This window comes from Ailuropoda melanoleuca, chromosome 2 (genome assembly GCF_002007445.2).
Source record: "Ailuropoda melanoleuca isolate Jingjing chromosome 2, ASM200744v2, whole genome shotgun sequence".
NCBI classification, from domain to species: Eukaryota; Metazoa; Chordata; class Mammalia; order Carnivora; family Ursidae; genus Ailuropoda; species Ailuropoda melanoleuca.
In genome coordinates, this window is record NC_048219.1 from 192608511 (window position 1) to 192634750 (window position 26240).

Genomic DNA, 26240 nt, shown 5'->3' on the forward strand with positions numbered 1-26240 from the left:
GCCAGTTTATGGGAACTCACAGGTGTCAGGCCAGTTTGCTCACTTCTAGGCTAAGCTGTGAAGGCTGTGTCCTCAGCCTTGATGTGAGTGACATTTGGGGCCAGATTATTCTTGGTTGTGGGGGACTGTCCAGTGCATTGTAGGACGTTAACACCTCCTTATTTCTACTGGCTAGATGCCACGAGCATCCCCCACTTGTGACAACCCCAGATGTCTCCAGACTTTGTCAAATGCCCTTTGGCAGGCAAAATCGCCATCAGCTGAGAACCACACAGTTAGACCTACATTCAAGTCTCAGGTCTACACTAGCTGTGTGACCTTGGACACGTTGACGCACCACTCTGACTCAGTTTCCCCTCCGCAAAACAAGGGTTAGAAGAATCCGTTCATGCGAGGATTAGATGAAAGGCTGCATTTAAAACATGCTTGGCATCACATCACAGAACTCATCCCGATCTCCTCTGTGTTCTGCCTGCTGGAGGCAGCAGTGCACGCAAAGCTCCGGCATTGTGCTAATACCTTTTGTTCCAAGAAAAAACTCCCTGTTTGTCAATACTTCCTTTACACCTGGTAAGTTTTTGCCAAACCTGCCTCATAAGACACAAACTCAAAGGAGAGGGCAAGATGCCAGGCTCAAACTGCAAGGTGACTGCCCCAAGTACCAAGCAGGTCATTAATTCCAAGTGTCTGAGAGGGAAAAGAAGAGGTTGGATCTGGGATCTTTTCGATTCTTTATGAGAAAGACCACCCAAAGCCAAGGGATCCCTAATTGCCCCACCACTGACCAGCTGGTCTGCTCCACCCCCACCCGTGTCTCCCTCTATTCCATTTCTCCTATCTCAGTATCTCGTTCCTTCCATACCTCGAGGCTTTCCCCTCATCAATGATAAGCACGGGCTGATTGTGAGCTTTGTTCAGGAGCTGGGCAAAACCAAAATAATGAGAGAAAGTGTTGACAAATATGATGTGTCTGAAGTGTTGACGAAGCTAGGACGGTTGCAGGAGGGGGGTGATGGGTGGTGGTTGGGGGTGGTCACGGTGGCTTGTTGGTGCTGGTACAGGTAGTACATTCAAGTAGCGGGGGAGGGGGCGGAAATTTGAGGTCAAAAGCAAGTGTAGCCTGGCTGACTTACTAAGCAAGGGGTGGGGTAAAGGGACTTCACCTGGTTGGTGATAACCCTCATTCCATTCCATATGCGTGTCTGATTTTATCATCCAACTTCTGAAAGGCAGGGATGGTATCATGAATTCCACATGTGTGACCACACATCTGGCACGGAGTAGATGCTTTGCAAATATTGGTTTTGGGAATGAACACTTGAGACTGTGGACTGGGTAGGACTTGCTTATTGTGGCTTTGGTCACAGATGACCACGATGATGGTCACGGATTCAAGTCCTGCTCTGCCATTCACTAGCTGTGTGACTTCAGGCAAGTAACTTCAGTTATCTGGGCCTCCTGATGGGTTGAACTTGACTGAGCACCTTCTTGGCCAGGTGCTATTCTAAGCATCCAGGTCACAGCACTGAACACTGTCCTCATGGTCCCAGTTCTCACAGAGCTCACGTTCTAGCAGGGACAACACAATGAACAAAGACATGACCAAGGTGATTGATAAGAAACAAAGCAGGATTTTTTTTTAAGATTTTATTTATTTATTTGACAGAGAGAAAGAGATCACAAGCGGGGGGTGGTGGCAGAGGGAGAGGGAGAAGCAGGCTCCCAACCAAGCAGAGAGGCTGATGCAGGGCTCGATCCCAGACCCTGGGACCACGACCCAAGCCGAAGGCAGGCACTTAACCAGCTGAGCTACCCAGGTGGCCCAAAGCAGGATGGTTTGATAGAGATGCCCTGGTGGCTACTTTAGCTAGCGTGGTCTACCCAGGTGACCTCCACATCTCTGGAAATTCCTCAGGGAGTATAGCTCAAAGCCACTGGCAGGTCAGAGGCGAGGATGGCTAGGGATGAGGGGGTCCTTATACAGAGTCTTAGAGGGCAGCGTAAGGAGTCTGGATCATTTTCTCCTACTGGTGAGTTTCCAGCCGTGAGACGGCTATACTTTGGGAGTAGAGGAGGGGCAGCGCTGGAGCAGAGGTAAGGGGAGCCAAGGTCATAGTCAAGACCAACCCTAGAATTTTGTTTAAGCACCTGAGTGGATGAGGTGCGAAGCAATTGGAGAAACAGGTTTAAGAGAGGAGATGAAAGGAAGGTTTATTTCTTGGCCACGATAATCCTGAGGTGATTACAGATAGCTCTGATTTTCTTGTCTGCAAAGGGAAATAATCATAGTACTGAGCAGGTAAAATGAGACCGAGTATGGAAAGGGACCAGCGGAATGCCTCTCCATGGCTGACACTCTCACTGCTGTCCTTACTTGCCCTTTTCCCCAGGTGCCTGGTGAGGCCAATCCAATCAACATGGTGGCCAAGCTCAGCCAACTGACAAGTGTACTGTCTTCCATTGAAGATAAGGTACTGGGGGATCCTGCAGCTTCTCTTGGCTTCTCTTTGGTCCTCTGTTTGCTTAGAGAATGCCCAAGTGTGCAGGCTCTAGGCTCCCTTTGACCCTGTCCCCAAAGGAGGCTGCCTTCCCTGCACCTCCCTGCCTAAAAGGCCTTGTGCATTTATACCCACAGGTCAAGGCCCTGCTGCATGAAGGTACCGAGTCTCCCCACCGGCGTTCCCTCATCCCTCCGGTCACCTTCGAGGTGAGTGGCTGTGCCCTTATGTTCCGCAGTTGGGGGCTGGGGGCCATTGTGGTCCCTGTGGAAGGACGGATTTTGGCTCAGCTCTGCAAGGGCAAGGAGCCCATCACTGAGCATGGTGGTTGGCAGAGCCATCTGTGGAGATGGTGCCATTAGAATGGGCACCCAGACAGGTCTGCGGAACGTCCTTCGGGGGAGGCTCCCCAGAGAAGAGCTTCTCAGCCCAAGATGCTTTACACTGTGTCCTTCTCCAAATGGGCACAGTGAGGGGGGCCCCGCGTCCCCCCGCCCCAGAAGCTGGCTGCAAAGTAGTGGCTCGGGAGAAGCAGGAAAAATAGAATCCCCATGATTTCCCCAAGAGCGAGTGAGAACCTCCAAGAACAGGCCCAGAAATTTGTTTTTCTTAATGATCCACAGAGATCCTGGTGCAGCCGGCCGAGCCCTGGTCCCACATTCAGAAGCGTAGGACGAGATGCCCCCCACCCAAGGCCTTTCTGACCCTGATGATAATTGTGCATTTATATCTCCAGCTTCTGAGCGTGCCTAAGCAATTGTCTTTTTCCTAATTATTACCAGTAAACATTCAGCTGTTAGTGGTAACAAGGCCCAGGAGCCAAAATTGGTTATTAATATCCTTTCTGGGAGTAGGTGGCACATCAGATTAACGAGTGTTGTCAGATTAAGGCGTGAATGAATCATTCTCCAGTAGTTCACCTGTTCCTCCACCACACCTGTTGGCAGAACAGCTGATAGGCGCATGAGGCACAGCCGTGTCTTTCGCACATTTTAGCGGTTCTCGGGGGCTGCCCGAGGAAACGTGGACTTGGGGCCCTGGGGTGAGGGAAGCTCGGAGGTTGAAGCCTGATGGCACCACCTGGGATACGGGGGCTGGACTGGCCTGGGGCTGCCCAGCCGCACAGACGAGGGGCTCCCAGGCTGGCCCCCTGAGCCCACATAGACAGATGGTGACCACCTCTCCCCTCCCCCCCTCCTCCTCACAGGTGAAGTCAGAGTCTCTGGGGATTCCTCAGAAACTGCAGCTCAAAGTCGATGTTGAGGCTGGGAAACTGATCATTAAGAAGTCCAAGGATGGTTCTGAGGACAAGTTCTACACCCACAATAAAAGTAAGATCCCCCGCCCCACCCATGGTGCTCTCATGGTGTTGGTACCATTTCTCCTGGCCGGCCCGTAGCAGAACAGCCGGACGAGAAGTCCACAGGCACATCCACCCCTGCTAGGATCTCACCCCCGCCCCGAGCCAGCTCCAAGGCGCCCCTGCCATGCCCCTCCTTCACGAGGCCTTCCCTGTATGTTCCGCCTCCTTCCACCAAAGCCTGGGGAAGTGAGCTTAAATGCGGGGCCCTGGGGGGCAGTTCTCTGTGCGTATGCGCTGCCCCACTAGGAGCCACCTCAGTCCCCGGACAGAGCCCTGCACAGACGGGCTGCCGGCCCCGTCAGGTAGCATCTATCTTGAGCGTAGCATGGACTGACAGCCAGTTTAGCATGGCGCTCAAGTATGTGGATTCTGCCACTGAGCCGCCTGCCCTGCCACTTGGTGGCTGTGTGACCCTGGACACATGGCTTCACTGCTCTGGGCCTCAGAGTAGGCACCAGCAGAGATGGCAGGTGGCAGCACCTCGCAGCTTGTCTCGCGTGGGTCTCTAGGGCACACAGCACGTGCCGCAGCTTTGCCCCGTCGAGAACACTTACCTGAGCTGTCAGTTCAGATGGCAGATACTGGGTTAGCAGCCAAGCCCTACAAATAATGTCTACTACGGTCCCTACGCTCCAGCGGGGCGGGAAGGGAGATGATATATTCAGCGGCAGCTGTGCTGGTTGCAGCGGGACAGGGATAAGCATGCAGGTAGACCCTGGAGCTGGCCTGGCCGAGTTCACGTGTAGGCCCTGCCACTCGCTCACAGGATCATGTTGGCCTGGTTACTTAAGCTCTCTGCCTCATTTTCCTCATCTATGAAATGGGAATAATAATAATAATAATAATAATAATAATAATAATAATAATAGGTTTCTCCTAGGCTTGTCATGAGAAGTAGATAAGCTAATGCATATGGGAGCACCTCCTCTGTGCCCAGCAGCAGCGCTGGCCCCTGGCAAAGTGCCAGGCGGAGGCCAAGCTGGGAGGTCTACCCCATATGGGCCTGCCCCCTCCTGTAGCCTCCTGCGGCCAAGCCCCATCTGGGCAGTGGCACCAAAGTCCGAGGGATGCTCTTAGGGCAGCAGGTGGAGTGGGAGTCTGGGGACCAGCCCTATGCAGGAAGTGGGGTACAGTGAGGGGACAAGTGTAGATAGCACGGGGAGGTGATAATAGCCCAGCCTCGTATCCCAGTGTGGCCACTTGTGACCCTGGTCTAGAGCCCTGTCTCTAATCCTCAGTGTACTCTTGTCAGAGCTGCCATGAGTCTTAAATAGATTAACATCACAGGAGGTAGTAGGCGACCAGTAAAACACCATTGTCATTGTAATTATCCTTCCAAGGTAAGGCAGCATAGAGCAGTGAGGAGAGACCAGGAAATGAAGTCCCCAGACACTGGAGTGTGACAAGTGTCCTTTTCATGAAGAGTTGAGGTCACAGTGTTGAGACAGGGCTGCTCTGTCTACTGCCAAGTTGGGCCGGAGACATGAGTGTATGAAGGTTGGAGCAGAATTGGGCTGTGCTGAAAGTGTTCCACTTAGCGCCGTGTTTTCCTCTCCCCGTCACAGAGAACTGAGTTATAGCTGAAAGGGGTGGGCCCAACTTAAGAGGAAACCAAAGCCGAGGTTGAGGAGAGAGTGTGTCAGAGTGCCTGACTGCTCTAAAAAACTCAAGGTTTCTGGACTGAAAGAAATCCCTCCCTATCAGTTTAATTCAACAGACATATCTTCTTTGAAGTATTTTCTGTGGACCAAGCCCACGTTAGAGCCCTCCAGAGAGGTAGCAGTGTAGAAGGGAAAGTTGACCTGTGAGCATGTATTAGAATGTGTGTCAGATGAGAGGGTCGCCCTGAAGGAGGATGGATTAACTCTGTTGTGGGGTGTGCAGGGAGGCTTCACACCACAGATGGCTCTGTCTAGGGCTTTGAAGGATGAATAGGAGTTCATCAAGCATAAGGTAGGGGAGGGCCCTAGGACTGAGAATGGCCTGTGCTGGGGCAAAGTGTTAGGGAAATCCCATGTCCCTTGTGGCCCTAAAGGGAGGAGCAGAGGGGCATGGGGCCCCAGATGTGGACAGGGCCCTGAATGCCAAAGTAAAAGCTAGAAATGTTCTATGGAATGGACAGCACTGACGGGTTGACCATGTTGAGGGGTGAATATACTCCTTTGTGGAATTTTGGATGGTGTGAAAGTTGCTGTCAGATCAGGGATGGGTGAAAGAGCCAAGCTGGAGAAGAGGCGCCCTGAGGGACCCCCAGCTTGAGTTGAGATACACTGTTACAGTGGGGGTTCACAAGCCCTTAAAAAGAGAAGCGTGGATGCCCAGAGCCCGCCAGCCCAGGCTCTCTGAGGGCCACACCCACCTGCTTCCTGTCTTCCCTCCAGGCTTTGGAGCCCAAGCTCACCCTCTGCCATGGCCTCTGTCACAACAGGACACAATTATTTGTTCACAAGTCCGCTCCCCCACAAGGGCTGGGTCTTGATCTTACACACTCTGCGTTCTGTAGGCCCAGCACAGGACCTGGTATTCAGCAGGTGCATACTCAGGGATTGCCGATTGATGAAGGTGCTTGCAGTGTTGCTCATAAATCCCCAGCTCCCTCCACCAAAAAAAATGTGGCCTCCATAGAGGTCAGGAAGAGGTGTTTTTGTTCACTGCTAATAAATCCCCAGAGTCCAGAACAGCAGTTGGACAGAGTAAGTGATTGGTCAACACAAGCTGAGCGAATCCGTGAATGAATGAATGAACAAAGGAATTCAAGGCCAGTGCAGTAACACAGTTCACGTGGCCGCGTGTTTAGGTGCCCGCTTTATCACCAGCACTGGAGGCAGTGTGCCTCAGCGGTGAGGGGCTCTGGGTAAACTGGATTCCCATACTGATTTCACATCCTCACTCCACAGCTTCATCATGGTGTGACCTTAAATTAGGGACTTACCTACTCGAAGCCTCCATCAAACGGATTCCTACAGGGTCCTTGTGAGCGCTGGTGGCATAAGGCATATGCCATCCTGGCACAATCAGTGTCCAATCATGGTTATTGTCAGGTGCTCATCATCTGGAGGAAATCTTTGATTGCAGGTGTTGGGAGTTCCTTGCCCTGCTGCAGGCCCCGTGTTCTTGAATGGCTTTGGCAGTGAGGTCTTCTATGCATAGGAAAAGCCAGTTGCTGTAGGAGGAAGTCATAATGTATTCATTCACTGAGCAGTTATGATGTGCCAGGCCCTGGGATGCAAAGGTGGACAAGCCAGCAGGGGTCCTGGCTCTCTGGGAGGTTCCCTGCAAGTAAGAGTCAAGGAGAAAATAACAAGTACACAAATAGGTGAACCAGGAAAGTGTCAGGGAGTGATAAGCTCTAGGCTGGGAATGTAAATAGGCTGTTATGAAAATAGTGGAGGATGGTCATTTGAGCTGGCACCTGCGTGTCAGGAAGATGCTGGCCACGCAGAAACCACAGAAAAACCCTTGCGCAGAGGCTCCGAGATGGGAGCGGGCTTGTCCTGTGAGCGAGCCTGGAGTGGCTGGAGAACGGATGGTGCAGAAATTGGGTACCTGTCCTCGGCTTGGTGAGCCCGGAGTATGTTCTAAGTGGAGTGAGCCACGGTTAGGAGATTTTAAGCAAGGGAGTGGTATGATCCCACTTTAAAATGAACTCTGGCTGCTGTGCTGAGAATAAATTATGGCGGGGAGTGGGGAGACAGACCAATTAGGAGGCCTTGGCAGTCACCAGGCAAGAGATGGTGGTGGCTTGAGATGGGGAAAGATGGACATTGGGAATGTTTTGAAGGTCGAACTGCTCATACTCCTTCATGGGTGAGATGGAGAGTTGCAAGGAAAAGAACACAAAGAGTGTCTAGTTTTATTTAACTGCATGTGGAGACAAGTGGGCCTCTTACTAGTCCTGGTAGAATACTAATCCTGATCAAGCAAGATGTCACACCTTGGAAGCAGCCTCACAGTCCTGCAAATGGGTGTCAAGTTAAAGCCAGAAGTTCGGAAGGAAGGAGACATGGCCTCATAGTAGCAGATTAGGGAAAGTCTCAGGGCATCCCAGTTGGCAGCAGTAGGAATCACACCGTGGACTATTTACTGCTGCTGACAAGGGCAATGGGATTTCTGAGCACACAGGACATCCACGATTTCCCTTGGGTAAGATGTCCAGTCAAGATGGCCGTTGAAGATACACACTTGTCAGTTCCCTTCCTAAAAGCAAAACTCAACAGGAACAAAGAGAGTGAGATGGCATCACAATTCTAAGTGCTGAAAAGCAGATGGATAATGATAACCAACTTAAAGGAACCAAAAAGGCTCAATTTTAAGCATGTAGTAGGAAAAATTGAGACACCTGACTCATACCACAGAACCCACAAAGGGTACAGGAATTGATACTGTCAGGGGCCCCTAGAAGTGGTGAAGGTGAGGTTATAAACATCAGGATTGGATGAAAATCTGTTTTAAAAGAGACCCACCAGATCTTGCTTACTCCTCACATCCTGCCCTCTGCTTCCCCTCACTCATTAGACACAAGGATGTTAGTTTTCTGGAGAAGGTAAAGGGCTAGGGGAACATCAGGCCTGGTAAGGACAGAGGAACCCACTGGAAACAGGACTAAATAACAGTTAACTTCTGAATGTTGATAACCACAGCCAGGCTCACACCCTGCAGGCAGGAGGTTGGAAAAGTCTGGAGCACGTGACCAGCCCAGGGGCAAAAATCAGCTCAGGGGTTTCCCTGTGAGTTGGCTCATGAGACCACCCATTGCAGAAGCCTTGCTTGACAGACCCCCATGGTCACTGTTGGAACATATAGCCAAGGATCACCAGACATTGAAGGGAAGCCTGGGATGGCAGTGAGACTCAAGGCAAAAAAAGAAACAAAAAGACAAAAAATTTGGAGGGAAGCAATTTGTGAAAGTTAAAAGAAATTGAATCATGAAACAAGAACAGAATGCTATTTTGAAAGGAACATTCAGAGAACAAAATAAAAATGAAGGAGGAAGGAAGAAAGGGGAAGAAGAAGATAGGGTAGGGGAAATTAAAACATTACAGCAGAAATTTTTAAAAATAAAAACAGAATGGAAGGGTGACAAGATAAAGTTGAGGAAGGTTTGCAGATGGTAGAACAAAAGGATAAAGGGAGGGAAAATAGGAGAGAAGATATTAATATAAAATGAGAAGACCAGTCTAAGACTAATCCAATACCAAAATGAGGCAGTAAGAGAAAATGGAAACAATGAGAGAAACTCTCAGAACCAAACACCGCCAGTTTCTAAATTGAAAATGGCCCACAAAGTGCCCAGCACGACAGAGGAAAATTGTTCCACCCTGAGGCACACACAGCACTGGAAAGTCTTACAACACTGTTGTCAAAGAAAAGATCCTAAAATCTTCAAAGCGAAAATAGATTACAGACTGTGTCAGGGCTCCCCAAGACTGTCTCAGCGATTCACCAAGGAGAGCTCTCAGGACTCGGCATAAAGTCATACAATTTTGACGGTGAAAGGATGCAAAGCAAAATCAGCAAAAGGAAAAGGCACATGGGAGGAATTCCATGGGGGAGGTCAAGCACAGGCTTCCAGGAGTCCTCTCCCAATATAGTCCCACAGGCCATGCTTAATTGCTCCCCCAATGAGTTGTGACAACACATGTAAAATGTTGGCTACCAGGGAAGCTCGTTAGTCAGCACCCAGTGTTTTTAATGGGGACTGGTCACACAGGCACCCTCTGCCTGGCACATACCCAAATTCCAGACTTCCAGGAGGAAAGCAGGTGTTCAGCATAAACCAGACTGTATAAACAGTTTAGGAATATTGAGCTGCTCTTATCAGTTCAGGAGATGCTGGGACCCTCCCCAAATCCAAGTTCCCAGATGCCAACCAACGGCCACCTTGCAAGCACCTTTTCCAAGGATGGCAGTCAGGCTTCCCAGGTTAACTCTTCTGCAGGCAGGTAGATCAAAATGACATTGAGTTTCTCAGCAGCAGTGCCAAAAACTAGAGATGATGGAGCAATTTTTCGTAAGGAAGGGTCCTGAGGAAAATCATTCTGAACTGTCAGTGAAGTGTGAGGGTAGGGTTTTCAGGCATTCAAGGCCTTCAAAATCTGTTATCCATTCCCCTTTCTTAGAAAAGTACTAGAGATGTTGCTCTACTAAAATTCGGGCACAAAACAAGAAAGAGGAAGACATGATGTCTGACAAATTTGATCGAATATGAGAGAGACGTGAATTAATTCCTGAATGATGGAGTGGGAAGGCCCTAGGGTACTGGCTGTACATGAGACCTAGAGGTCACCAGTACAGAGAAAAGAGGGCCCAGAGGCTCTGGGAGAGGCTTCCTCAGGATGGTAAAACTGATGAAAGTGCTTGATTACACAGAAAAGAGTTAGGACCAATGAAAAAGCATGGCAGTTATTAACTCCAGGAAAAACCAAAAAGTTGTGTGGGAAAAGGGAAGCAATTGAGGCTTATCTATCAGTAGTGTTTCCATGGTCATAACACACTGAATACTTAACTGACCAAAATGATAATATTACTGGAAGATGATGGGGGAAAGAAATAATCCATTGGTAGGGGAGACAGGTTGTACATGTCAAGGCTGGCCACGCAGAAACCACAGAAAAACCCTTGTGCAGAGGCTCCGAGATGGGAACGGGCTTGTCCTGTGAGCGAGCCTGGAGCAGGTCTAAACCTCCACCTTCCGTAATGGGAAGTCAATATGTAATAGGAAATATCTAAAGCTGAAACACCAGGAAGAAGTAATAGAAACATGTTATTTAGAGACACAGTAAAATTCCCAAAGAATCCATTAAAGGAGTTAAACGTAATTGCCTGTAGGTAGAAGGATGCTGGAGAGAGGTGGAGTTGGGGGGATACTATTTGTAAAAAATCTTGTAGAGCAGTTTGAGTCTTGATTTTTGATAGAAGTAAACAATTTTGATTTAGATATGAATTAAAGCAAAAGAGGGAAGGAAGAGAAAGGAAGGAATGGAGGTGGGGGGAAGAAGGAAAGCAAGGGGCAGAGGGAAGAAGATGAAAAGGTGACAGTTCACACTGTCTCTGCTCTGGCCAGGCCACCTCTTGCTTGTTCCAGGTACCAACCTTCCCGAGCATGAGCCCCTCTCTGGGAATACAGCCAGCAGCAAAGTGATCTAGGAGACTGGGCACAAATTGGGTACCCACCTGGGGATGGGAAGTCGGGATTGTTGATAATCAGGTGCCAGAGTCTAGCAGAGACTCTACATATTGGGTGATAAGTGGATGAATGAATAAATAAACTTTCATTGCTCTTAAGTCCTACAGCTCATCAAGTCTCAGAAGTTTCTGAACAAGTTGGTGATTTTGGTAGAAACCGAGAAGGAGAAGACCCTGCGGAAGGAATATGTTTTTGCTGATTCCAAGGTAAGTGAGGAAAACTACTTAGATGGGTCAGGAGGGGAGTGAGGGACACATGTCTTTGGAGGCTTGCTTGTGCCTGGAAATTTGTACCGTTAGCTCGCTCAGTTCTCACCATCCATTTCCCATCTGGGAAAACCAGTCCCAGGGAAATTAGGGGACACGTTCCAGGTCAGTGGGGATTTGAACAGCTGCGGGTCCAGCCTCCCCTCTCTGCCACATTGCCTGTCCCCGAAAGGGTCCATCATTTATCACTTGTGTCTCATCCAGCCCTGGTCCCCACTGGGAGACTTTTTAGCTTCTCTGGGCTGGACTCAGAAGCCCTCTGGGGCACCTTAGATTTAAATCTAAATACCAACCAGCACTCCTCCCATGGCTACATTTTGCCCCACTCTGCAGGAGCGAGATGCCCCATGAGGACTGGCTCCTGGAGCAGGAGGTAGTGTGGGCCGATAGAAGTACTCAGGGTCTTTGGGCATTGCCCTGGGCCTCTGTATAGCCAGAGCCAGGGTTCTCTGTGATCTGATCACTCCCCTCTGACATGCCAACCAGGGCCTGAGACCCTCCATCTTGGCCTTACTCTTTATCCTTCTGTATATGACTCATACAAGGCAGGACACAAAGGGCTCTCATCACATCAGGTGTTGGCTGACCAGGCCTTAGCACCATAGCAAGGCTGAGGGACAAGGGATCCCAGCTCAGGTTTACAGGGACAGCCCCCACCAAGTGCCAGAACCTTCCTTCTTTCACCTGCCCCATGGATGATGTGGCGCGGGGTGGGGGGGTGCCCGGAACTGGCTGAGAGGGTGGGAAGAACTCAGAGGGATGACAGAGAAGGGGCTGGGAGAAACAAAGATGCAGGGGCCAGACAGGTGGTGGGGGAGGTGGGGAGAAGGAACGTCTGGCTGGACATCATTCTGGGTGCATGGACATAAATCCAGAAACCAATTCTGCCCATTGGTGCAAGCTGAGAAGGATTAAGACACAGCAGTAAACTGAGGCACCACATTTTGAGGCATCCCGAACTAAAGGCAGGTTTCTGCAATGACAGTCATCCTAACATCTTTGTGAGCAGGTTTCTTCAGAGGGGATTGATTAAGTGAGATTTGCAATTTTTAGGTTAAATTGTATGAAATTGCCATCTCTGTAGGTATGAAACAGCTAAACATTGGTAATTTCATATGGTACAACCTAAAATTTGTGTGTGTGCCTATACGGTCAGCCTGCCCTTGGCTGTCAGCTTGGACAGGGCTGTTCTGCTTCATGCCCCCCTGTATGCCCAGGTACCTGGGACAACTCAATGAAGACTATTAAGGAGACTCTGACAGCCTTCATGTATTCTCTTTTTGGTTTCTTTGATCTAAATTTTCTTTCATTAAATAAGCCATCTGTTTTCATTGGTGAAAAAGTAACAAATGCGAATAAGCAAAAAGTTGGGTTTTTTTTAAAGACTTTATTTATTGAGAGAGAGAGAGAGCATGAGTGGGGGGAGAGGCAGAGGGAGAAACAGACTCCATGCCAAGCAGGGAGCCCGATGTGGGGCTCGATCCCAGGACCCCAAGATCATGACCTGAGCCAAAGTCAGATGAATAAGCAAAAAGTTTAAAATGGAAACACCCATATGCTACTAGTAGACTTTGGACTCTCTTTCAGGATGGTTTTCGTGTGTTTTTTTTTTGTTTTGTTTAAAGATTTAATTTATTTGAGAGAGAGAGACAAAGAGAGCATGAGTGGGGGGGAGGGGCAGAGGGAGAGAAAGAAGCAGACTCCCCGCTAAGCAGGGAGCCCGGTGCAGTGCTCGATCCCAGGACCCCAACCGAAATCATGGCCTGAGCCGAAGTCAGGTGCTTAACCGACTGAGCCACCCAGGCGCCCCTTGTTTGTGTTTTTAATAAAAATGCAACAATGCTATTTATACTGTTTTGTCAACTGGCTTTTTGCACCTAATATAGCTTGAACATCTATCCTTGTTGAGAAAAGCATTTCTGCACCAAAACTTGTGAACCCTACAGTATGTTGGCATGTGGATGGCCCATAATACAATTATTCACTTGCTTCCTAGGATGGAACATTAAGGTTGTTTCTAGTTTTTTCTGTATTGTCCCTGTGATACAGTTGGGTCTTTGTCCGGTTCCTGGTGATTCTTAGAGTCAGATCCTTGTACAGCAGTGGCAGGGCCAAAGAGAAGCCCCACCTCCTTAAGACTTCGGACCCTCTTTCCAGATTGCTCTCCTGCAAGTTCGTACTGATTTGCGCTGCTCTCAGTTTTCTTGAAGCTGACCAAGCCCTTTGAAAGTGTAATGTGCAGGGAGGCAGAGGCCTTTCTGAGTCTGTCTGCGCTTCAATCCCTAGAAGAGAGAAGGCTTCTGCCAGCTTCTCCAGCAGATGAAGAACAAGCACTCAGAGCAGCCAGAGCCGGACATGATCACCATCTTCATTGGCACCTGGAACATGGGTAGGTCCATATGTGCCCCTCCCCCACTCCCTCCCACCACCTCCCCTTGGGTTCTGCTTTGCTGCCTCAGACATCTGCAAATGGGTGGGGGGGGCATCTGTCTTCCTCCCACCCCCCTCACCTCCCAGCCTATCTGCACAGCCTCCTTTCTAGGGAATTCTATACTTTAGCTGACACAACGGATAAGAGAAATGAGCTCTGGGATTCTCGTACCCCGGTAGCAGCTGGGCTGGGTTACTTTGTATGTCTAAACGGGAAAGTGGTAGGTACAGTCTGGATATATAGGTGAAGAGGCTCTTGGGCACCTGCCAGCCTTAGGCAGCTCTCCAAGGGGCCTCAGGCCTGGAAGAAAAAACTCCCTCCCTGGGTAGGGTTGCCAGACTTATTGAGAGAGAGAGAGATGATGCCCAGTTACATTTGAATTTCATGTAAACAGCAAAGTTTTTTCAGTATTGGTATCTAGCTAGAAATGATTATGCTAAATATATGCTATGTGTATTTGTATACTAATCTGTATACTGATATATATTGTGCTGAATATTGTACCAAATAGTGTAACTGTTAAGCTATAAATAAGTACTAAATGTACACCAAATATATACTGTACCATGTACTGTATACTTACATACTGATATATATTTATATACTAGTTATATCACACTAAATATAAATCATACTAAATAATTACTTCATGGAAGTATTCAGTTAGGGGAAAAAAAGTAGACAAAGGATGTCTGGTTCCTTTGAATTTTAGTTGAACAGATACTGCATGGGGCATACCTTTTCTAACAGTTCTCTGTTGTCCGAAACCTGAATTTAACTGGGTATCCCTCCAGCCCCACATTGTCCAGAGTGAAGTCAGGCTCACCCACCCTCTGACACAGCAGATAGGCACCCAGCAGTGAGGAAGGGGGTGAGCAGCAGCCCTTCCAGGAGGGGCAGGGGGTGATCTGGAAATGAGAACATTATTTCCGACTCCTGGCCTGTGGGCTGAGTGGACAGTGGGCCAGGCTTCCTGGAGGGAAGTCAGGAGAGCGCCTGAGCCCAAGGCCACAAGCTGCCAGCCTTCCCCAGGCATTCATGCCCCAATATTGCAGGGGCCACAGCAGCACTGAAGTTGAACTCTGGCCCATGCTTGGGGTCCCATGTCCTCTTCTGTCCTCTCTTGTGTTTCTTATTGGCCACTTGATTTCATCAACTCTCACTCTCAGGGGTTCATGCATGGGGGTACACTGCCCCTGTTTTTCCCGCTGTGAGAATAGAGGTCTTAGATTTGGCTGGACATAGTGAAGTCCGTGCTGGGGTGGGGGGGCGCCCTTCACACAGAAGACAGTGTGAAAGGAACTGGCTGGGTGGGGGGGAGGTCTCCCCAAGCAGAGACCACCAACCCCCAGGGCTTACGCTCCACTGTGAACCATAGTGAGGAGCAGAGTAGCTGCTGTAAAGTTACTTGGGTTCTTGGCCAAGAAGGTTATCTCTCTGGGGGAAGAGTTTACTCAACCTTGAAGGGGTGTTTCCAGGAGAAATAAATCCTTCATCACATCTTTATTAAGCTGCTTTGACTCATTTTTCGAAATGAGAATGAAGGAGGTCTCCACACTCTTCCTGTCTCTTCAGTGCTCAGTTTGCGGCTGAGATCTCTCTGTTTTGCAAGGAAGTCCCCGTTGTCTCCCAAAACCGTCAGCCTGCTGGGCCATCCTTGCCAATGGGGTGTAAACTCCTCAAGGACTGTCTTAGTTCCTCAGTCAGCCCCAAAGGCTAGGACGGTGTTTGACATCTCGTGCAACTAGCTCAGGTCACTGAACGGAATCTTCAGTATTTCTAGTCTCTGAAACTTCATGTTCTCTTTACAGAGAAACTTAGCTGTGCTCTGACCCTACCTGACATCCTGGGGATAGTGGTACCTAATTCGCCGTCTGGCATTTCATGGGGCGGCCCGAATGGTTTTCAGTGACTGGGTGAACCTCTTGCCCCACGCACTTCCCCCACCTGTGTTTTGAATTCTCCTAATGTACTTTTGACTCACTCGGTGTTGGGTTTTGCTGTTGAAGGTAACGCCCCCCCTCCCAAGAAGATCACGTCCTGGTTTCTCTCCAAGGGGCAGGGAAAGACGCGGGATGACTCGGCTGATTACATCCCCCATGACATCTACGTGATTGGCACCCAGGAGGATCCCCTGGGAGAGAAGGAGTGGCTGGAGATCCTCAAACACTCCCTGCAGGAAATTACCAGCATGACTTTTAAAACAGTGAGCAGCTGGCGAGGGCACTGGGGGGAATCCAGGGCAGTGGGCTTTGTAAGGCTGTCCAGGAGCATCTCAGACGCAAGGGTGGGTTCAGCCTGTGAGCTCTCAACGTCCCAAGATGCCTGGTGCTCCGTGGTCATTCCTCACACCACCGCTGCCTTCCAGGGCCAGAGAGGAGCACCTCCATTCTGAAATTGGTGGGGTCCATGGGCATTGCTGAAAATCACTGGGGCCTCCCTCATCCCTGCCCCTGCTTGTAGGTCATCCTTATGTCACTGAAATCTTGCCAGTCCTGGCTTTCATCTTTAAGATACTTCGTTTCATCTGCAGGGCATCCTTAGAAGCTCTCCTGAAGTTTAGGGATTACCGATAGGGTCCCCCACCTTGGGGGTCGGGGCTGGGGAGGGGGATCTCTTGCCCTGTGGTCAAGCACCATGCCCTGGCCGAGGGTGACCGTGTTGTCCACCCCCCCAGATTGCCATCCACACCCTCTGGAACATCCGAATCGTGGTGCTGGCCAAGCCGGAGCATGAGAACCGCATCAGTCACATCTGCACGGACAACGTGAAGACGGGCATCGCCAACACGCTGGGTGAGCACGGAGCGGCCCGCACTCGTGGGGTCATTCCGTCCGAGCCGACCGGGACATCTCTGTGTCTCGCTTCCTGGGTAACCGGAGTGGTTGGTTCCCCCAGCCTCCACCCACTGGGGGTCTACACCAGTGTTGCCGGGGATCTGGCTAAATGTGGGTTCTGACTCAGCGGGTCTCAGGCGGAGCCTGATGGTCTGAGTTTCCAGCTAGCTCGCAGGTGGTGTCGTGCTGCTGGCCCTCAGACCCCACCTGGAGAGTCAAGGACCTAGGACGGGAGTTGACAGATTTTTCTGTGAAGGGCAAGATAGTAAGTGCTTTAGGCTCCGTGGGGCGTGTGCGGCTCCTCATCCCGGCTGCCACGCACGGAAGGAACTGCAGATAGCACGTACTTGAACATGAAGAGCTGTGTTCCAGAAAGCTTTGCTTACGGACGCAGGTGCGGGCACGATTTGGCCCGCGGGCTTTCTGTTGCCGAGCCCTGGTGTAGATTAAGCACGACTCAGGTTGGATGTGGAAATGCCGGTATTAGCGGTGAGCCAGGGGGACCAGTCAGGACACCTCAGAGAACTGAATTCGGAACAAGAGGACGGCAGGAGTGCATTTGTGAGTGTGTCTGTGTGGGGGTGTGGACGTGAGTGTAGGTGTGTCTGTATGTGTGAGTCTACATATGCAAATCCAAGTACGTGTGTCTGTATACAGGCAGGTCTGTATGTGTAAGCCTGTCTGGGTGTGAGTGTGTGTGTGGCTCTGCGTGTGCATCGGAGTGTACGTGCGAGTCTGTGTGTGAGTGCGTGTGCAGACCTGTGTGTGAGCGCATGTGTGAGTCTATGTGAGTGCATGTGCAGACCTGTGTGTGAGCGCGTGTGCAGGTCTGTCTGAACGCATGTGTGAGTCTGTGTGTCAGTGTGTGTGCAGACCTGTGTGTGAGTGCGTGTGAGTCTGTGTGTGAGTGCGTGTGCAGACCTGTGTGTGAGCGCGTGTGTGAGTCTGTGTGTGTGCATGTGCAGTCCTGTGTGTGAGCACGTGTGTGAGTCTGTGTGAGTGCGTGTGCAGACCTGTGTGTGAGTGCATGTGTGAGTCTGTGAGTGCATGTGCAGGTCTGTCTGAACGCATGTGTGAGTCTGTGTGTGAATGTGTGTGCAGACCTGTGTGTGAGTGCATGTGTGAGTCTGTGAGTGTGTGTGGGCAGGTGCACCCACGCAGGCCATGGGCGGGGTTGAGGGCGAGGGCAGTGGTTTCTGGTGATTGGAGTCAGGGACAGGACAGAGTCCCAGCGACAACAGGAAACAAAAGAAGTGCTGCAATCGAATGTGAAGAACTCTCTCAGCTTTTCTGCTGACAAACCGCAAACTGCCCACGTCCACACCCACTTGCCCCCTTCCTTCCTGTCTCAGAAGCTGCCCTGTCGACGCCCACGCCCTTCTGCTGCCCAGGAACCTCTGTCTGTCCTTGCTGTAGCCTGCCTGGGCTGTCCGCCTGCCTGTCACCGGCCCCTTCCCAATAGCACGTAAGGTGCTCAGACCTCCAGGTACAAGATAAACCGACCATGTGGCCCCCCCAGCTCGGTGCTAGGCACTGGGCAAGTGACTATACATACAGCAGCCTGCTCACATGGACAGACGGACAGTAAGATGGTTTCCAGGAGTGCGAGTGCTGGTGAAGCAGGTGCACAGTGTATGGGGCACTGAGGCCCCAGCACTACTGGAGATGAGGGTGGTCCAGGGGTGTCTCTGAGAAGGAGCACTGGGACTCAAGTCCCAGAGGTGAGGAAGTGTCAGTGTGGGAAGAGTGTTCCACACCACAGGAACAGTGAAGCAAAGGCCCTGAGGCCTCTGGGCTGCAGCTCTAGTAGGTCTTGGGGGCAAGGCCAGAAAGGGAGGCAAGAGGTCTGGGCAGCGTCTGAGCTTTATGGCCGTTGGGGGGTAGCTTGGAGGCCAAGGGGTTCCCGTGTACCTGTTCCTCCCTTCCCCCCCACCCTGGGGCTGGCCTCTTCCTCCTCTTCTCCCCCCAAATGGCTCCCAGCCATGGTTAACATGGAGCAGAGCTCAGTGAATGCTGGTTGGCTAATGCTGGTGGACATCTTCCCTAGAAGAGCTAAGACCTTTTTGAGAACATACGTGTGCATGGCCGAGAGCTAAATGCTCTATGAGTATTACCCCATTTACTAGACAGGCCCTTTGAAGGGCAAGGACTGTTGTTGGCCCCACTCACAGACAAGACACTGGAGGCGACAGAGATGTTCCTTAACCTGTCCCAGACCCAGTGGCAAGAAAGTAGTGGGCAGGGATTTAAACCCAGGTCTCATTGCAGGATGGGGAAAAAGCTGGAAGAAGAGGCCTGCCACCCCCCGGGGCGGGGGAGCAGGGTCACCCCTCGTCGCTAGGGGCCCCAGTCCCGGGGACAGAGGCTGGATGATCTTTGAGGTCCTTGCACTTAGGCTCCACCCAGTGCCGTCCACCCCAGAGGGAGAGCCGCATAGGTTGCTACTCTGAATTTTCTAGGAGCCACATTCAAGAAAGTAAAGGAAACAGGTGAAGTCGGTTTTCGTAACATTTAATCAAACAGCATTCGTTCAAAAGATTACCATTTCAATAGGTATTCAACATAAAAATTATTAAAGATTTTACATTCTGTTTTTCTTACTGAGGCTTGTCATTCTGAGGCCTCTGTACACTTACAGCCCTCCCCGGCTGGACCGGCCACATTTCAAGGGCCCAGGGCGGCCCAGGACAGCCGGCTCAAGCTGCTGTGTTGCCCAGGGCAGGCTCTCAGGCTGCTGCGTGTGTCAGAATCCCCAGGAGCGGGGCTTGGCAAATTTCGTCTCTAAAAGGCCAGCCGGGAAAGAGTTCAGGCTCTGCAGGTCGTGCAGCCTCTCCTGCAACAGCTCAACTCTGGGCAGAGCTGTGTTCCAGTAAAATGTGATTGATGGACTCCTGCTTAAATTTCATACCATTTTAATGTGTCACAAAACCTTATTTTGATTTTTGTCCCCCAACTATTTAAAAGTGTAAAAATCATCTTCACCTGGCACCAGGCTGGCCTTTGCCTACCCCTGACCTAGAGGGCTTGTTTCACCCACATTCCTGGGCTCCGCCACCAGAATGTCTGATTCGGCAGGTCCGGGGGGACCTGAGAATTTGCACTTGCCACTTGCTGTTTGGGGCACACACTTTGAGAAGTACTAGTCTAGAATAGGTTGAAACTCAGAAATAAGTGGTCTCAATGGGGGTTTTGGTCCCACCAGGAACCTGGATAGCTGGGGGAACGTCAGCCCACCCAGCCCCGGGCTCCTTTGTCTAAGTCTTCCCCAGGCTTCTGGCTGCTTCTGGTGGTCTTGCCTGCTTGGCCTGTGGGGTAACTGATGAATCCCTGGGAGGGAACTAGCAAGATGACTTCGACAGCGGCCTCTTCCCTCCAGCCCCCTGTGGACTCCCAAGGCCGCTGGCCATTCGCCTGATTTTCTTCTGGTCCTGGAGGAACGCCCCCTCCCCCGAGTCCCTGCCACCGCTGAGTCTCCCACTCCGGAAGCTGTTCTGCTTTTCTTGCTCTCCTCCTGATGAGTAACACTGCTCCACCTTGATTTCCCACCACTTGCCAAGGTTGCCTGTTGTGCTGACTTTCTCCTTCTCCCTCCCTTTAGGGAACAAGGGAGCCGTGGGGGTGTCGTTTATGTTCAACGGAACCTCCTTGGGATTTGTTAACAGCCACTTGACTTCCGGAAGCGAAAAGAAACTCAGGTAATGGAGCTCATTGCCCGAGAGCATGTAATGGGGTTTTCCTCCCAGACAGACCTCACATCCCCAAACACCACAACTACTGGGCGGCCCCGGGCTTTCCCCATACCTGTGGCACAAGAGCGACCTCTTGAGGATGGGTCTTGTTGGGGGGACCGGATACACGTCTCCTTATGTCATCAGTCTCATAGACGCCTAAATACCACTCCATTTCTACAGGGAAGGACCTCCTCCGGGCACCCTTACAGATCAAAGCCCGTTGGGCCCAGTCATGAAGACCTCTATCTAGAATAATCAGGGTTCCCGTTCCCTGCTGAACGGAAGCTCTGGGGGCCCCTGCCCTGTGCCCCCGTTTCCACCCAAAAGACCCTTTGCACCCTGACTGTGCCCCACCTGCACGCAGAGGCGGTCTGCTGCAGCCGGGACCCCAGAGTTATGTCTCCGTCCCCCCAGGCTCGTTCTGCCTTCTCACCACGGTGCTGAAGTAGGGAACCAGCGACCCCATGCAAGGTGGCTCCTTTTTCATTTAAATAGGCGAAACCAGAATTACATGAGCATTCTCCGGTTTCTGGCTCTGGGGGACAAGAAGCTGAGCCCTTTCAATATCACTCACCGCTTCACGCACCTCTTCTGGCTTGGGGATCTGAACTACCGCGTGGAGCTGCCCACCTGGGTAAGAGGCTACCCACCGCGGTGGGGGCTGCACGGGACAGAGGCTCCCTTGAGTTAGCTCAGGGCACGGGGCCACGGAGGCACAGACCCAGCTGGGCCGAGGCCGCTACGCCCCCTCTGGGACTCGATGCCATTCCGTTATGGAACCCTTGCCTTTAGAGTCACCTCTGCTCACACTGGGTCCCCACATACCCATCCTGGCCGCTCCGGTCCTCTGGTGGCCACGCTCAGATCCCCAGGAAAGGCTGAAGTACTAGGAGACTGGCCTAATTTTCTGTCCCGTTGGCGGGTCACTGGGCAGCTAAGGAAGACGTTGCTTGCGTTGGTTGCCCAGGCATGGCCACGAGAGCAGAGCGTTTCCAGGCCGGGGGTGGACAGGCCTGGGAGCAGAGCCGTGCTTTCTGTGCAGAGACCTTCGTTACAGCTTGTACGTCCCTAACCGTGGTGAATAAGCTTCACTTTGCATCCTGTGTGGGGAGAAGGGAGGACGGCAGGAACTAAGGGGCAAGAACTCTGGGGCACAATCAGGCTAAGGAATGGCCTGGGGTCGGTTGCAGATCACGGACAGTCGGGCTGGAACCCACATCTTCTCACTCCCCTTCCCACCTGTTTCTCCGAGCACCCTGTCCATTGCTCTTGCTGCCCCAGTCACTCTGCAGAGACCAAGGAAGAGCTTAGGGCCCATTTGTGCCCCTCCCCCCGACCACTCCCTCCCTCTCTAGAGGCTCCCCGCAGCGGATGGGAGAGGGCTGCACAGGGACCCCACAAATCCTGACCCTTTACAATCTGAGGGGCTGTCATGGCCGTTCCCTCACCAGGTCGGCCAAGGGCGTTTGCCGGAGCAGAGGGAACGGTCTCGGGAGGGAGGACTGCTGGGTACCCGCCTGCCAGAGTGAGAAAGTAAAAGGTCCCTTTAAGCATCTGGAACAGCCACAACTTGTATTCTCATGGTGATGTTTGACTACTTTTGCAGGGTTTTCCTTGTAAAACAGTTGAGCACAAGACGTACCAGCCGGGCAGCCCCGGGACCAGGGTCTGGTGCAGCCTCGGGGGCTCCGCGTCCCGGCCGGTGGGCAGGCGGGTGGTGACAGGCCTCCAGATGTTGGCGAGGGGGGTGTCTCACCGGGGGTCTGGCTGTGTCCTTGCTCCAGGAAGCAGAAGCCATTGTCCAGAAGATCAAGCAGCAGCAGTACGCAGACCTCCTGTCCCACGACCAGCTGCTCATGGAGAGGAAGGAGCAGAAGGTCTTCCTGCATTTTGGTAAGAACTGTGGCCCTCCGCTCCTGGGCCCTCTCCAGCCATCGCTGCCTCTTTTCCCTGAGTATCCTCAAGGGGGAGGGGAAGGACTCTGCCTGCAGAACAAGGAACCGTGGCCCTTGTGAAACGTGGGGAATCAGAGGAGAAACTGAGGTTTTGTTTGGTTTTCAGAGGAGGAAGAAATCACGTTCGCGCCCACCTACCGTTTTGAAAGACTGACTCGGGACAAGTATGCCTACACTAAGCAGAAAGCCACAGGGGTGAGTTCTTTTCATAGCCATCACCCTAGCCTCCATCTCCACCCCTCTGCACATGTCACCCCTCTTGTGTCCCTTCCCACGTAGGCGAACGGGAAGTGAAGAGCATCTTCATCCACTAGGCAACAGAAAAAAAGAAGGACAATTGGAGATCACGTTGATTTGCATCACTAAGCAAAAAAATCTCTCTTAAGGAGAGGCGAGGCAACCACACTTGCCCCTGTAAGAAACTAGACTCTGACACAGGAGTTACCTTCTGTCCAGATAGTCTAAGAGTCTGGGAGGATTTAAAATATTTCTTTAACTGGGTTCTGAAGCTCCTTTTTTTTTTTTTTTAAAGTCCTGTGATGAAATCTATTTGCTAATCTGCCAAATGAATCATCATTAAACAAGCTTCTTTGCTGCAGGATTTATCAGAGCCTTTATGGGTTTATGAGCATTATGGTTCTCCACAAGGAAATTTCTGTGCCAAACTCAGTCATGGAATACCAATTATTACCTTATGAGGTCCCTTGGGTTCCTAGGAACATTGTTTGGGGGAAGCTGCAATAAAGCTTTCATTCATTCTTGTTCAACTAATGACCTATGATGGGCTAGATATTCTCCTAGGTGGCAGGAGATCAAAGATGAGCCCAGTGTTTGCCCTCAAGGAGTTTACAGAAAGAAAGATGAGACAGACACACAGCTAACTAACCAGAGATAGAATATGAGGTTGCCAAATGCCCTGAGGAGCCATCAGAGAGGGACATGACCATTAGGGCAAGGAAAGATCAGCAGAGGCTTCTTAAAGAGGGCCCATTTGTGGTGCTGTGTGGGACAGCTGGCTATTAATAAGAGGACAGGACAAGGGCTGGGGGGGGCTGATCCATATCCAGTTGGAAGAATTGGTGGAACAGATACGGCGGTAGGAAATTCTGGCATCCGTCACCTTCTGGGGCCCAACCCGGGGAAGCCAGGCTCCGAGGCTTAGGGGTGTGGAATGGCGTGGTTCTGGGGCTGCTGGAGGCCTAAGGAAATGGAGAACAGTTCAGAACGTTGCCTGAGGGTTCAGGGCAAGCAGAGAAGTGCAGGAGGGAGGGTAAGGCCACACGGGGGGATGATGCCAGATCAAGGCAGGAGCTAGTAGAGAAAACCAGGCAAAGGAGGAGACAAGATCCAGGTCTGCTGGGGAGGAAGGAGGCTGAGACCCCAGGGCAGGACACCTGCTTCCGGGGTGTCCCCTGGCGGCTGTGTAGCTGGGTCCTCTGGTACCGTCAGGGCAGGTCCACAGGGATATGGGGACAGTGAGGGCATGTCCAGGTTGACTCGAGTATCAGGAGAAATAGGGGCTGCACTGAGGGGAGGGAGGTCCGAGATGCCAGGGTAAGGTTTTGACCTGTTGGGTGGGCAACGGTAAGCCACTGAAAGTTCTGCTGCAGGCTGGCAGCATGGCAGTGAGACACAGAAGGCCGGTCTTCATCCATGTAGAGGATGAACAGGGTGCAGGAGCCCTGAGGAGGCCGTGTGCTGGGTCCGGCTGAGAACCTGAGACCCAAGTCGGAACTGGGAGCAAACAACGAAAGCAGAAGCAAAGAAGAGCAGGATGGGTTGGTAGATCTGATTGCCATGGATAAAAACACAAATTGGAAGGCAGAGCTGGCTTAGAGGGGACCATAGATAGAGCTTGTCTTCAGACTTACTGTATAATATTGGCGGAAGACCTCAGAGGAAACATCCAGAAGGCAATGGAAAATATTAGGTGATGTTAGAGAGAGACACCAGAGCTGGATCATAGATTGGGGAGTTGTGCGTGCTAAGAACACGGACACCCCCATGGGGTAGGTGACATTCGCAGGGAGTGCGTGGAAGAGTCAAAGAGAAGGGCTGTGGGCAGATTTGGGGGCCAGCCACGTTCCGAGGGGAGAGGAAGAAGCAGACACAACAAAGGAGGCCGGCCATGAGTGCTCGTGTAGGTGGCGGGCGGACCAACCAGGCAGCTCGGCGTCACAGAAGCTGGGGGTGAGAGAGTGTTGGGATTAGCAGTGGCCAGTGTGGAATGTGAGTCTAGGAGAACATGTTCCCTGCGTGTGAACCCTGCATGAGGGGCTGGATTTGTGGTCCAGAAGGTTTGGAAAGAGCAGTTCACATGGTCTTGGGGGTGAAATCCAGCCTGGGGGAGGACGAGAGTGGCTCTTTACCAGGTGTGTGCAGATGAGTTGGGGGAAGCTTTCCAGAAATACAGATGTCTGGGCCTCATCCCCAGAGGCTCTGGTGCAAGAGACCTGGGGTGAGCTGTGCTTTCTGTATCTTTGTAAAGCTCCGCCGCTAATGCTTGGGGCAGCCAGTGCTGAGGACTGCGGTGTTGCAAGTAGCAGTTTGGCAGCATCAGGCGCCTACCCTGTGACCCAGGAATTCCACTTTGGGGTGGCCCCAGAGACATTAGTGCCTGTGTTCACCAAGAGAGAGATACAAGAATGGTTACTGCAGCTTTGTACACAACGTCCCAAAACTGGGAAGAGCCCTACTTGCATCAACAGTAGACTAGAGAAATGTGGTATAGACGTACAGTGGAATACAACCACAGCCGGAGAGTGAAAGAACTTCTACAGGGAACAACATGGGTGAAAAAGTAGCCAGACCTCAAACAATATATACTGAGCGAGTCCATTCATAAGTTCAAGGTGAGGCAAAGTGCATCGATAGAGGCATTAGGCCTGATCATGTTCACCTCTACAAGGTGGTAGTATGGACACAGGAACATGAGGGAACCTTTTGAGATGAGGGAGGTTTTCTCTATCTCCATCTGGGTTAAGTGAGTGTGTACAAATATAAAAACTCCTTAAGCTGTTTCCTTAAGATAAGTACACTTTAGGGGCGCCTGGGTGGCACAGCGGTTAAGCGTCTGCCTTCGGCTCAGGGCGTGATCCCGGCGTTATGGGATCAAGCCCCACATCAGGCTCCTCTGCTATGAGCCTGCTTCTTCCTCTCCCACTCCCCCCTGCTTGTGTTCCCTCTCTCGCTGGCTGTCTCTATCTCTGCCAAATAAATAAATAAAATCTTAAAAAAAAAAAAGATAAGTACACTTTACATAAGTTGTACCTCAAGTTTAAAAAACGAAACGGGTGGTCCAAAAGTAGAGGCAATGAAAATAGAACATTCTGGAAAGAAAATTGGTAAAAAGAGAAGAGTAGCTGAAGGAGATGGCAGGGGTAGGCTCTTTTAGGATGAGTACCCTTATATTTATAGGCAGAAGAGAAAGAGCTAGGAACTTAAAGGGATAAAGGATATTGCCAGTTTGCCTTGTCTATCACCCCCAGTGGGCATTTTGCTAGCCAGTGTAGCCTGGAGAGGACTTGTCTTAATACATATTGTTAGAGTGATTGGATGGGCAGATGGATATGAGGGTGGGTGGGTGAACGGATATGTGAATGGGTGGGTGGGTGGATGGATGGATGGATGGACAGGCAGGTGGACAGATGGATGGACGATGGACAGACGGGCAGGTGGGTGGGTGGATGGATGGATGGACGGACGGACGGACGGACGGGCAGGTAGGTGGATGGGTGAATAAATAGATGGTTGGCTGGATCAATAGGTGGGTGGGTGACTGTGAATGGGAGTGGGTGGTTGGAGTGTTATTATTAAAGTAAGTAGCTGGAGATGTAAGCAGAGACTGGGTTGAAAGTACAAGTTGTGGCGTTCACCTGAGTCAGAAAAAAAGTAAGAGGATGGAAGAACAAGAAATTCAGAGATAGTGAGGAGGATAGATATGGGCCCCTAGCTAGGTGAGTCGATCTTCCAA

The 26240-nt window shown here is 51.3% G+C and overlaps 1 protein-coding gene across 1 annotated transcript in view; it reads left to right on the plus strand.

The window, feature by feature from the left end:
* The window catches only part of INPP5D (inositol polyphosphate-5-phosphatase D), a 114663-nt gene that overhangs the window by 65795 nt on the left and 22628 nt on the right, over positions 1 to 26240 (plus strand). Inside the window, exons 7-17 of the mRNA XM_034655413.1 lie at positions 2391 to 2471; positions 2636 to 2707; positions 3706 to 3829; positions 11147 to 11253; positions 13600 to 13702; positions 15754 to 15950; positions 16422 to 16539; positions 20180 to 20276; positions 20808 to 20946; positions 22097 to 22205; positions 22374 to 22462. Of these exons, the coding sequence (XP_034511304.1) occupies positions 2391 to 2471; positions 2636 to 2707; positions 3706 to 3829; positions 11147 to 11253; positions 13600 to 13702; positions 15754 to 15950; positions 16422 to 16539; positions 20180 to 20276; positions 20808 to 20946; positions 22097 to 22205; positions 22374 to 22462 (1236 nt within the window). The remainder of the gene's footprint in view (positions 1 to 2390; positions 2472 to 2635; positions 2708 to 3705; positions 3830 to 11146; positions 11254 to 13599; positions 13703 to 15753; positions 15951 to 16421; positions 16540 to 20179; positions 20277 to 20807; positions 20947 to 22096; positions 22206 to 22373; positions 22463 to 26240) is intronic.